The sequence below is a fragment of the Monomorium pharaonis genome, chromosome 4, assembly GCF_013373865.1.
Source record: "Monomorium pharaonis isolate MP-MQ-018 chromosome 4, ASM1337386v2, whole genome shotgun sequence".
Lineage (NCBI taxonomy): Eukaryota > Metazoa > Arthropoda > Insecta > Hymenoptera > Formicidae > Monomorium > Monomorium pharaonis.
In genome coordinates this window covers 28,448,451-28,461,641 of record NC_050470.1, presented here as the reverse complement: position 1 = coordinate 28,461,641, position 13,191 = coordinate 28,448,451, and the positions used below count along the sequence as shown (strand labels likewise).

Sequence of the window (13,191 nt, the reverse complement as noted above, 5' to 3'; positions counted from 1 at the left end):
TAATTAATAAGATTATCAATTCGTGCAGAAGAGATAATAGAATTCGAGATGCCAATCTGACTAATTGCAAAAAGATCGCCGATTTGTATTCCTGTGGCACGCCGACTGTAAACCTCGATAATCTCATTGACCAATGATCAAGATTCCGAGATCATTCTCGCGCCGGCGACACACTCGCGTGTGATCTGGCTGCAAAGTTGACGTAGCAGATGTACATAAGACCTTTATAGTCGTGGCGCAAATTCATAAACTTCGGTTCTGTTGTCTAGTCTCTTAAATAGTTAAACTTAGTGATCTTTTAATTAGCCATTATTACCTGAATGAAAAACACGTAATTATTAATTTTATTAAGCTAATCAACAGTAGAAATATCGACGTTTTTTACTCATTAAAAAGGTTGAGCTAATAATTTACTGTTAAAATAATGTAATTAAAAATAAAATACTTTATTAACGTAAAGGACATAATTACTAAAAAGTCAAAGAATTTTAAAATCCTCTCTTTTATACAAAAAGTATAATATTAATCTAAAAATTGTTAATAATTGTTCGATACTTGTAGTGTCAAGCACAATCGCATACAAGAATGAATTTAAATCGATTTCCGAGATTCCATATACATAATTGTCATTACATGCTTTTTTTATGTTTTCTCTTTGATGAAATAAATACAAAATAAATATAATATAAGATAAAAGTGAACACACACGCATACATACCGAAGAGATAGAGAAAGGGGTGGGGGAACTGGAAGAAAATGTGGACAATGGATAATAGTCTAAAGACAAAAGACAAAAGAGATCGAGCGGATAGCGTCAATGGCGATGAACACTTTGTCATTATCGCTGCCATACCTAATCAACAATCGCGATTGCTATTAATCGACGACCGCCGTGCCTGGTTTGTGCTGCGAACACGCGCACACCGAAGGGAGACGGTGAGTGGGTGCGGTGAGAGATTATTGTTTATTCATTCGAGGATTATCCTTCGGCGAGTTCAGTGGCTGCGCCTACTTACGGAATGACGGTAATCCTCTCGCTATTTTTTACACCCTCCCACCAACCGGCTCGCCTCCATGCGGCAAGAGGGAACGCGACGGAGGCACGTTCGGGTGGCAGCTTATTTATGACCACGCGATTAAGGTGCGACGAGGATCGCTTTTGTGCGAAGGAAGAAAAAAAAAGAGGAAAAGAAGGAGGAAAGAGGAAATTCGATGAGATACTTATTGCCGTTTCTTTATGCATTCCGCAGGCCTCATTGGCGCAGAGGGTGACCTCTGGAAAGATCAAAGAAGATTTGTAGCGAGATGCCTCAAGAATTTCGGCATGACCAAGTTACCTGGTGCCAGGAGGGACAAAATGGAGGAAAGGATTCTCGTGGCCGTGAACGAGTGCACGTCGGTAAGTTAAGCTAGAGTATTTAACACAAGGCCGTCATGTCACTAAATCTGCCCCTAAACGAGCATGTCGATGACCGAACATTTCATTCCAAAAGGAATATTCTATTCATGCAAGTTAACATTTATTTATCTGGAAATGTCATCGCATTTAATGAAGCTATTAATTTCTGTGACATTTTGATGCCATCGTTTTCGCTTAACGGGCAAAAAAACACTTATGTTGAAGACATGATATTGAAAGAAAGATTTTTTTCTCGACAATCTGTTGTATTAGGAACAAACATAAGAACACGTGAATTTAAAGTAATATGAATGTATTTTCCAAAATTGTTCCTTTTAATGCGTTAGCGAATAGTATACGGTAAATGAAGCAAGTAATAATGACAAGATACTTTCTTATTGATATTTTACAGGGCAAACGATTTTGTTAAAGTATCTAAAAATTTAGCTTGACATAGATTGGAAAATAATTTTGTGTTCCTTATATAAGTGTGTTTGAACGTCCCAATTATTTTGATGATTCAATAAAGTTATTTTTAGTTCTGTATTCAAGCTAAATTTTTAGATACTTCAGCAAAATCGCTTGTCTTTCGTAGAAATTAAAGAAACATACTATGGAAGAAGGTATTGATCCGATTGACATAGTTCATCATTTCATTGGTAATATTATGAACGACCTCGTCTTTGGTAAAGTTTACAAGGAGGACGACGAGGTGTGGAAATGGCTGAGACACTTGCAAGAGGAAGGAGTCAAGCACATCGGTGTAGCAGGGCCACTCAATTTTTTGCCATTTCTCAGGTACGACATTATCCCTGATCCTTCGATAATTCTTCCTGTTGATTTGCATATTATGATTTGCACCTCGCTAACGAAAAGTAAACTGCATTACCGTGAGGAAAAAAACTGAGTAAATTAATCTGAACGATTAATTAACACGATGATGTGACATGTGAATGATTCATTCGGCGTTTGTCATGCAAATGCCGTATTTTTCATCAAAAGCGATATTTTTTGTGCGATAAACATAAAGAAAGATATATAATTGTCTTTTTGTATGTATCTGTTAAAAAAAAATCTGTTTTAAAAAAAGTAGCGCGAAAAACACAGTTTTAGTTATGTTTAATCATTAAGTTTTGCATTAGAAAACTGTCGTTAAAACATCCTTAATAAAAGATTGTAATTATAAAATTATAAAATAATTATAAAATCAGATTAGCTTATTCTAATAATAAAATGGATGTAAGATAATTATACCATTAATACACGGATATTGTGATAGTCATAATTTCACAGTTTTATCTTCTTTTATATATGCATTTTTTATTTAGGTACTAAATTTTTTCAAGTTTTAAATTTTTCATAATAAATAATGAATGAAAAAATCAACACAAAAAAGTATTTTAATAGTTTGTGAAATTAAAAAAAAATACAATTTTTCCTTCAACTTTGATACACTGCATCTTTATAACCAAATTATTTTGAATATATGATCATAAAGTTTTTGTGTCTTGAAGAAAAAGTATTTTGTTGATTGTTTAGATTTTTGCCACAATATGGCAAAGTAATGAAGTCACTTATTGATGGCAAGGTAAAAACGCATCAATTATATCAAACAATTATCGATGAGCATCGTGCTCGACGCGAGAAAACGGATAATTTTCTAGCGGCTTTCGATGAGGCAATGAGTACCAATGTGAATAGTGGATTCTTTACTCAACCTCAATTTTACCATCTATTAGCCGACCTTTTTGGTGCAGGAACCGACACTACTCTCACAACTTTTCGTTGGTTCCTGCTCTTCATGGCGGCATATCCGGATGAGCAAGTACGTTTGTAAACTTGAATTTATATTTTTTAAATACATTTTTTAACCAGTGTTCCTCTCAATGAAAAGTTGTGAGTACCCATAGTATATTTTCTTCGAGATCCTTGTTTTTGTATAGAAAATAATTCAGAATGAAATGAACGAGTTACTGGGACAAAAGCTGTCCACTTTGGAAGACAGGCCACGTTTAATTCGATTGGAGGCAGCCATTGTAGAGACACAAAGATTGCGGAGCATAGTACCGGTTGGCATCCCTCATGGAACAATAGAGGTAATTATATGAGTGAGAGAGAAAGAGAGAGAGAGAGAGATAGAGAGAGAGAGAAAGAGAGATCTTAGCACGAAAAAATATTTGGAGATAGTAAGACAGGGAAGGAAGAATAAGGAAGATGTTAAGAATAAACGGTTAAGTTTACGCAGTTTTGCTTACGCAAAATTGAAATAGAAATATTCAGAATTCTTTGCCTTCAGGATACACAAATAGGTGATTACAATATACCGAAAGGCACCATGGTTATTCCGCTACAATGGGCTATTCATACTGATCCCTCATATTGGAACGATCCGCACTTATTTAAACCTGAGAGATTTATTGCTGAAGATGGAAGCCTCGTTAAACCGAAAGCCTTTTTACCGTATCAGGCAGGTAAGGTTGGGAAACGTAACAACGGAAACAGCGGAGGTTTTGCATGATATTAAATATAGGCTTTATATAATATGATAGGAAAACGTATATGCGTCGGCGATGAACTAGCCAGGATGATATTATTTCTATTCGCCGCAAGATTTCTTCAAACATTTGTTATCTCCATACCACCCGGAATGCTTATCGATCTGGAGGGAGAGTGCGGAATTACTCTGATTCCGAAACCGCATCGCTTGATCTTTACCCCGCGGGAATAAGCTTGTATACATCTGCAACTTTTTTACATATATGTGTGCTATCACGTTACATAGGATAAAATACATTTCAATTTTATGAAAATATTATAACATACGATATGCTTTATTTTTTTTTTGTAATTAGGTAATATGCATGCGTTTTTATTAAATTACATAAAATAATTGATAAAAATCCTTATCCTTTATTAGCTCCTCTGTTCCAAATTTCAATTATACATTTTAACTCTGAGGTGGAACGCGCTGATGAGCTTGCTGATATATATACATATATATATACACATAAATTTTAGCAAAAATATATTTTATATATAATATATTTTATTTGATAAGGATTGTGAAACAGTGAAAATTGTAATTGTAACAGAATTTCTGATAATACAATTACAATAAAGTAATAATGACGCATATTATTTACAAATTTATTTAATACTTCTGAAAATAAAATAAGAATATAAAAAGTACATATATTCCAACTACCATTTTTAGTTATCTTCAGTAAAGGAGAATAACATTTAAGAATATCATTAAGAATCTTTCTCAACCCATCTGCAATTAATCACAATTAAAATTTTGTACCATAGATATATGTATATATATTTTTATTTTTTTTATTTGTTACTAGAAAAAATAATTTGATTGTTTTTATCCAAATTTTTCTTAGTACAGTTAAAATTACATCATGTCTCTTCTTCAAAACAGAAAAAATTCTAAATATAAGTAATAATTTAGATGTTACAGAGATTTCAGAAGCAAAATTGTCACTTTCATCTCTAGTCATCCCCTAAGACACGTTTCTGATTTGCAGCAGATCGTAACGGCTTTCTCGTAAATTCTTATACTTTATAGTTTAGCGATAACAAGTGGTTCTCGATCGCCATATTGTCAAAATTGTTGTTTGTGTGGGTCAGCCAGAAACACGTAATGTTTTCCTGCTGTTGTGAGACTCACTGCAACTGCATCGTCGACAACAGTCCTTGTGTTCGTATCCATCTGCGTCTCGTCGACGCGCGCTTTGACAGATGCGGTGCAGAGCAGCAATAGGTTCATTATTGTAATTCGCATGTGGTGGTTGATGGTCCTCGACTTTCTCTCCATAGCTAACTGCGGAGAGACAACACAGTACATTTTTATTGAAGTATTATGAAAAATCCTCTTTTTTTGTTTTTTCTGACATTATTTTTCTTAAAATTGTGAAATGGTAACCAAATTTGGACAGTTTGTGTTTAGTTGTCAAAAATATTGGAAATGATTATTAGCATGCTATAAAAAAGAAGCCAAATTTTATCGAACATTTTCATTATAACTGTGATATAACAATGTGATTTTAAAATAGGTGTCCATGCAATTTGAGATCTTTTCCTACATACTCGTTAAATAAATTAATTACTCTTTTATTAACTTTTATTGTAAAAATCGCAAAATAATACTTTTCTATTCAGTTTAATCCGCTCTATCTGCCTACAAGCGTTGTATCAATAATTATTAGATATCCTATGCAAAATAAAATTTAGCGGTTATTGTTGGCAGGCACGCAGGAAAATGTTTGGAGATATATTTGTGAACAAGTATTATAATCACGTGCCATTCTTTGATCTTCATTAATTTCTCTGTTTTTCTCCTTTCTTCTTAAGGATTTTTATCCGCATTCCGAAGCGTTGTAATCATTTTTTTATGTTAATGACTTGCAATTTATTTTTTTCTCTTTTTACCTTGAAATTGTTTTGATGTAAGTCAGAGAAGTTGTTATACCTATTGAAATTGTATATAGTAAAAGCACAAAAACAGGCTAAAAGATCATTGTACTTGAAAAGAGGCCTGAAGAAAGGAATACCGAAGTCAAACTATTTGTGTTGTGGTCATTTTATAAGCACGGTTGCTACCTTTCTAGTTTTCATTGAGTATCTTTGGACCAAGCAGAAAAAGAAAAATTTCCGGGCTGTGAAAGAAAAAAAATTTTTTTTAATTTGAAAAAAAAATATACAATCGAGAAAAATGTAGAAAAAGAATGAAATGTGAATAGATAGAGGGAAGCAAGAAAGGGACAGAACAACATAGTGAATGCATTCAATGAACAACATAGTGAATGCGCTCACAAAGCAGCTAACATAATAAAAAGTGATTAACCTTTACATTTACCTTTAGATAAAATAATTTTTCTCCATTTTTACAATTTTAATAAATAATTAAATATTGCGTGTATCACCAACATAACGTTCAGTTTCATTTAAGTTAAAGATCTCATCAGTAGTCAATTCTCAATTCGGTGTATGTTTCTCACGAGTCAGATATTAACGAAATTGGTAGCAAACACTGTAAGATGTTAAACGTGTGTTCGCGTGCTGATTTACAGCGTGATTGCGAATCGCGACAGTTAAATTTCGACATCGACAAATACCAGTCTGTTGATATTAAAAGAAACGCTTTTTATTAAAGTGCGCGCGGAGCGAGGCGGGCAACGAGAAAAAAAATGTCCACCCTATGGAAATGGAGCGGCATTTATTCACACGCACCTCGCTTATTATATTTTATGCATTGGCGCATTTTTACCACCGTGTGTTTCCAGGGACACAAGTCCGTTAAAATGTCAAATGCGATCACGCTTCGGGAGATGATTTTACATAAACCGCACTGCCCCTTCGCTTCGCTCTTTCTCCATGTCTCTCTTTTTCTTTCTCACTCTTCTTTTTCTCACATCGGATTCGTGAAATTCCGTCAGCGTTATGCAACACACGTTTTTATCTCACAATGTACGGCCTTGAATGAACTACAAGCGCACCGTTCACCTACAGCCGAAATTGGCTGCGTTTCCTTCTACTAATTTTCGGACCGTTAAAATACTGCAGAAGATAAAGAAAAGAAGGGACCTAAGAAGAATCGAATCATCTTTCCTGAAAATAAAAGAAAAGGTCGAGGTTTCCGAAATGAATAATGAATGCATTTGAAGGTCTCTTCCTGCTTCTCGTCCACGTTATCTTATTCGTGCATTTTAAATGTTAAATTAGGGGATACATAAGTCGCATTGTGCACGTAAAATCCAACACGGACGTTATGTAAATAAGATATTTACTTGTAAAAAAATCAATTTGTTTGTCATATTTATTTTCTCTAATTTAGATTGATAATACGATGAGATGGATAACCTTCCTCACATTAACGATAAAATACACATAGAAATTAAAACATAGTTTTTATTAAGAGATGCCGAGTAAATCAATCTTTCGAGTTTTTATATTATTTTATAGTAATATAGAATATCTAAAAAGTTATAATTAAGAAAGTATAAATGGGAAATTTACTTGAAATGTAAATGCATTTGAAGAAATGTAAATGCATAAATACAACTTACACAATACGCGTGAAATTGATAAACGAAATGAAATGCCAATCAATTCGTACACGGAGACGATTAGTTAACAGATGACATCGCGATAGCCGAATTTCTATCGGGTGAAAGATGAAGAAATCCAAACGCGATTCGGGCCATAAAAAGATCCTGCTCTAACATACTTTCAACTTTGTACTGGGTAATAAAAAAAACCACAAAACGCCTCTTCCTGCTTTATTGAGTCAAGCCTTGAAGCAACGGTTCTTCAAACTTTCTGTCTTCACTGTTGGCAGGCCAGTTGGCGCTCGACCGACTCTTCGGCGAGAAAAGGCCACGAAGTTACGTACCGAAGCGCGAAGTAAAAGGGCCTTTACTGGGGCAGCAGGCGCCACGTGTCGCGGTTGCACACCTGGAACACCAATGCGTTTTTCGCATGTACGATATTGCAGGAAATGCGCCATTATCAATGTACGTCCCCGGGACTCATTGGCGGCCGACTGAGCTGACCTTACGTAACTTGTGCGTGGTTTGGGGCTACTTGACTCTCGTGTCATTAACCTTACTCGGCGTAATGTACTCAGCGACGATATTTCGTTAGAAACTCTGAACGCGCGAGTTTCTCTTATGCAAGCGTTCGTCTCTCGTTCTGCGGTGCCACATGAATCTTACGCACTTTTCGTACGTAAGTCAACTCGTGGGATTATTGACAGGGGACTAGTAAATAATTACTCCAACAAGCTTCAAAATATTTCTTCATACTTCTTATTTCTTAAAACTATAAGAATTATTGAGATTTTACGTAAAATTATTGAGATATGTGAAAATATCAAATTAATTATTCTGACAATTGCGCTTAAGCTTCGGAAACAGTAAATTTTAGTTTTTAAGCAGCGATCAATCAATATTTAATAACAAATATATTATAAAGTAACTTACTTATTCTAATTTATTGTATAATATTTAATTAAAATTCGTAATTATTATTCAAGCAAAACAATATCTTGTTTTGGCACTGAATACGGTTTCTTTTTTAATCAATTGGAGCAGCTAGTGAGACCGAATCTATTCACTATTTTTAGTTACAGCAGAATACGAATTGAAAAAAAGTGTCCTACCAAATGCGAGATTGAGCCAATCAGTGGAAGAGAAAGCTAGGTCCAGCTCAGTCCTCGCTTGTCCCCAAAAGTCCTCGAAATATTGAGCAGCGGTAAGAAGGGATGGGCATACGTATCTCAGAGATCAGAGTCGAAGGCCGATGGTGCATACAGTCGAAGAGTTAAAATTGAAAAATATATTAAAATTTTGTAATTTGTTTACAAATTAAATTAAATATTATTTAAAGTAAAAATAAATTATGTTAGAATTTTTCAAAAATCATTAATTTAATTTTAAATTAAATTAAAATCAATCAAATAATCGCATATAAAATTCAAACGTGTACATGCTAAAATTTCAAAAATGGTTATATTCTCAATAATATAATTGTAAATTTGCAGTAAGTCATTTTTGCTAAGATTGTATAAGATTAAACATCTTTAAAAAAAAGGATCTTTTTTGGGGTGTTTGTGGTGGTAGTGGTAGTGGTAGGGGATAAATCAATTAAATCGAATTGACAATTATAAAACTTCTTTATTTAATAGAAAAAGAAGAACATTAAACGTTCTTTATTATCGTGTGAACACAATACGGCATTCTATAAATCGTGCATGCTATACAGTAAAATAATTATCGCCCTATCGGATACTTGAGCGAGGGAGCTTTGCGCACGGCATCGACTCCGTGGAAGCAGGTTCGTCAGTCATCGAGTACGCTTAAGCTAAAAGTAAGGTACACGGTTTCGGACTCGAGTTCCTAATCTCATGATCGGAAATGTCGAATGTGCGAACTCCTCGCCGCTTTTAGGATGCACAGCCTGTGATATCTTTGGGAAATCTGATTGTACGAAGTCACAATGATTCGTCGACCGTACATCCCGGGACACTGAATTGAATTCACAGCCTCAGCCCACGCTTGCACCCGATCCGATCAGCTCAATCGATATTCATTCTATCATTAACCGCGCTGCGCTGCGCGATCGTCGCCGAATGGCGGATGTCGCAACGGAATCTCACAACAGCGACTTTCAGGAAAATCGCTCACAGGCCTGGCTTGTTCGACCAATCCTTGTCGGATCAATCGATGCCGGCGCTGTCTGCACCGTTAGAAAAGTCGCTAGAGAAGTCAATGATACCGCGATATTGGCGTGAGCAGTTTCGGGTGCAAGAGCAGTCTCGCATTTTCTTGTCAAACGGCACGTGATTTGTCGACCAAGCTCATATTTTCTAAATCGTAATTAGTGAATTATTCACTGAACTTATTCAATGGATAGCAATTTGATTTCAGTGCTATACTTATAATAATATCAGTTAGTAATATATGCATGGTCTTTTACTGGTAATGTACTGATAATTTCCAATCGATGAGAATATCTTTCTCGATGAGAAGAATTAACCTTTCCGTCGCTCACGAATCAATAAGAAAGATTGTCAATGAAAAATCTCGATTTTTAATAGTCACTGATAATCATAGTTATAAATAAATTAGTAAGATTTCACTAATTCCGATTTAGAGAATAAACACTACAAACGCATATACAATAAATTCACGCTAATGTTCACGCACGATCAAATCAACTATCGTCTTTCTCGCTCACTCGCTTACTGCCTTTCTATAATACGTATATACCTTAATTAATCGAATTACTATTATTATAAATAAAAAAGGAGCATTAAATATCCTTGTTTATCTATGGCGAGATCTATGGCGAGTCAACGGCGTTTATGATTTGGATTTTGTTTTTGGAGTTATTAACACAATTAAAACATAATAGATTGACAATTCTAATAAAGATATTCCAATAAGAGTTATGATTTATCATAATAAAGCGGAATTAACGTTATTCATTAGGTGCAAAATCACTATCGAAGATCGTCCGAGACACATCGGAATCCCGTCGATCTCGCCGATCTAGAATATGCGCGAATAAATACGAGGAGAAAAGCAAGGGTGAAAAAGGGAATAACATTTGTAAAGTAATAAATACTGACGATCGAGAAATTGGAGTAATGAATTCAAGATGAAATGAGAGAAAAGAAGAAAAAGAATAAGGAAGAGAAAGAGGCGATAGGCAAAGATATTTTGACTTTTTTTTGTACTCTAAGCCGAGAACGACTTACTACTACTTTATTTCGATCATTTGATCGATACTAAACTAATTAGTCTTATAAGGAAATTACCTCCGCGGCAAAAAACTTATCTACTATTATTGTGGTCCCGACGCCAGTAAAATGACTATTTAGAATTTTTAACGGAATTGTGATAACGGTATCGTAATTAGCAATTCGATGATACTCGCGTTACTACACGATTGACTATCTTTTTTTCTCGTATGCACGATAAACAAAAGCTATGCTTATGATAAAGTCATGCAGATTAAAAACTGTAGGATATTTAGGACCGTACGATCAATTAGGTATAGAGCGAGCAGAATAATTGTGACAGCCTTACTGTAAGGCGAGAAAAACGAAGGATTCTGAATTTAAAACCTAACTGACTTTTTTAATTTTTCTGTCACTTTCAAAATGATAAAAATCGTCATTTTAAAACTTGGATTTTTACAACTTAATAATAACCGTTGAAGAGATAAAAGCAAAATTATAACAAATGTTTCTACTACAATGATAAAATAATTTTACTAATAATAAAATATAAATTAATTTTACTTAAGAGAGAAAAGTGAAAAGATTTGAAATATAATAAAAATGGCTAAATTTTGATTTGTTAATATATATACAGATAGAAATGAATTGAATACAATACCCTTTTATAATCTATTTACTATACACTAACGATAAAAAACTATTTGCAAAACTACAAAATAACATATACCTAAAGGTGATGCAGTTTGATTCATATAATACATTATAACTTCTTGAAAATATTTTTTTATATATATTCTATACATATTGTTGATATATAATATATAAAAATAATTCACAAAAGGATTTTGTATTTAATTCATTATTTATATTTAAAAAATTGCCAATTTGACTAAATTTTTCAATTTTATTAAATTTTTTCAGTTTAAATATTTAGTTAAATATATATATAAAAATAAATATTTGAATTAAAGTTCAAATATCTTATGTATTTAAATACTTGAACTAAAAAAATGTAATCAAGTTGAAAAATTAAATTTAAACTTAAATTTTTTAATTTAAAATACAACTTTTTTTCAGTATATGTTAACAAATCAAAGTTTAACGAGTTTGTGCCAAAACTTTGTTCAAACCTTTTTACTTTTCTTAAATGAATTTATGAATTAGGAATATAGGGGTCACATATAATATCTCGTCGTATCAAAGTTAAAAGAGTTAGGCCCGTTTCTACCAACGAAGATTAACTTTAAGCTCGATTTAACTTATTCTTTATCTTTTTCTAATTTTTGGAACTAGAATAAGATAACAAGTAAGTTAACAAGATATAAGTAATAAGATAACAAGTAAACCGAGATTAAAAGGTTAATCTACGTTGGAAACAGATCTTAGTCGAAAATGCCGAGTATTAAATGCACGTCCAAGAAACTCACATCTTATTATCTTAGTTTAATTTGCTAGAAAATCGAATTCGTTATAACTTACGCGTAATTAAAAATTTAAAATTATTTTAGTTTAGGTTTTGTGCGGAAAAACTTTCCACAATCTAATACTAAATTTTTTAAAGAATTAACTTACAAATTAAAATATATTTTAAATATTAGAGAATAACTACGTTAATAATTTTTCGAAAAAAATTCTAGTTTCTGTTAAAATGTTAAAAAATATTAAAAATCTCTCAGTAAAATCTATAAAATTTTCAATTAATTTAATAATTTTAAAACTTATCGCAAATATTTGACTGTAAATTAAAAATTTTTATGAAGACTAAACATAACCATTCTCCAATAGTTTACATATATAATTTAAATAAGTTTACCTCTTGGAGCGTGCATTTGATGGACCCCGATGGTTTTTCTCTTTTTTGGTCTCTCTTACTACGATAGGAACCAGTACCCGTGCTCTAATGAAAATACTTAATGGCTTCCGATGTTGCGCAGATATTGCCCAATGAGCTCCTTGATAGGTTCCTCGATGACGGGCTCCTCGTTGCCATTGTCATCCTTGTCGTCAACCGACTGGTGTAAGGTGGGTTCCTCGATGATGGGCTCTTTGTTGCCGCCATTGTCATCCTCATCGTCGCCCGTCTCGTCTAAGCTTCTGTACTGTAAGCACAGCTTAAACGTTTTGGGCGAGATGGTGACGCCTACATTGCCTTCTAAGCTAGGTTTTGAGTCACCCTTGGGCAGATTCAGGTTGTACATGTGCATTAGCGAGCTGAAGAAGAGGAAAATCTCCATTTCTGCCAATTGCTTTCCCAGACAGGATCGTTTGCCAGTTCCAAAGGGCATATAATAATCCGGCTGCTTAACTTTACCCTCTTCGGAGATGAAACGGCGAGGCCGGAAATTTTCCGGGTCGCCCCAAAGTAATGGATCCATGTGTACCGCGTATAACAGCGGTATCACTTGAGTTCCGACTGGTAACTTGTAGCCATTTAACGTTACATCCCTGCAACATTAATTAGACAATGTTTTTAGAACAAATTTCAATTGATAATTAAGCAATGATGCAGTTATTATAGTTAATCTTTAAGAAAACCGGA

At 33.8% G+C, this 13,191-nt stretch overlaps 2 protein-coding genes across 4 annotated transcripts in view; one reads left to right on the top strand and one right to left on the bottom strand.

Annotated features, from left to right (window-relative positions):
* Positions 1 to 6,080, top strand: part of LOC105827862 (cytochrome P450 306a1) — a 28,535-nt gene extending 22,455 nt beyond the window's left edge. Inside the window, exons 4-9 of the mRNA XM_028189117.2 lie at positions 1,251 to 1,399; positions 1,995 to 2,197; positions 2,939 to 3,224; positions 3,343 to 3,495; positions 3,696 to 3,870; positions 3,949 to 6,080. Coding sequence (XP_028044918.2) covers positions 1,251 to 1,399; positions 1,995 to 2,197; positions 2,939 to 3,224; positions 3,343 to 3,495; positions 3,696 to 3,870; positions 3,949 to 4,127 — 1,145 coding nt within the window. The 3' untranslated portion in view covers positions 4,128 to 6,080. The remainder of the gene's footprint in view (positions 1 to 1,250; positions 1,400 to 1,994; positions 2,198 to 2,938; positions 3,225 to 3,342; positions 3,496 to 3,695; positions 3,871 to 3,948) is intronic.
* Positions 6,081 to 12,498: 6,418 nt separating this feature from the next.
* The window catches only part of LOC118644049 (cytochrome P450 18a1-like), a 44,370-nt gene continuing 43,677 nt past the window's right edge, over positions 12,499 to 13,191 (bottom strand). For all 3 annotated transcript variants that reach the window (XM_036285296.1, XM_036285295.1, XM_028189047.2), the window contains one exon: positions 12,499 to 13,097. In XM_036285296.1, coding sequence (XP_036141189.1) covers positions 12,563 to 13,097 — 535 coding nt within the window. In that variant the 3' untranslated portion in view covers positions 12,499 to 12,562. The remainder of the gene's footprint in view (positions 13,098 to 13,191) is intronic.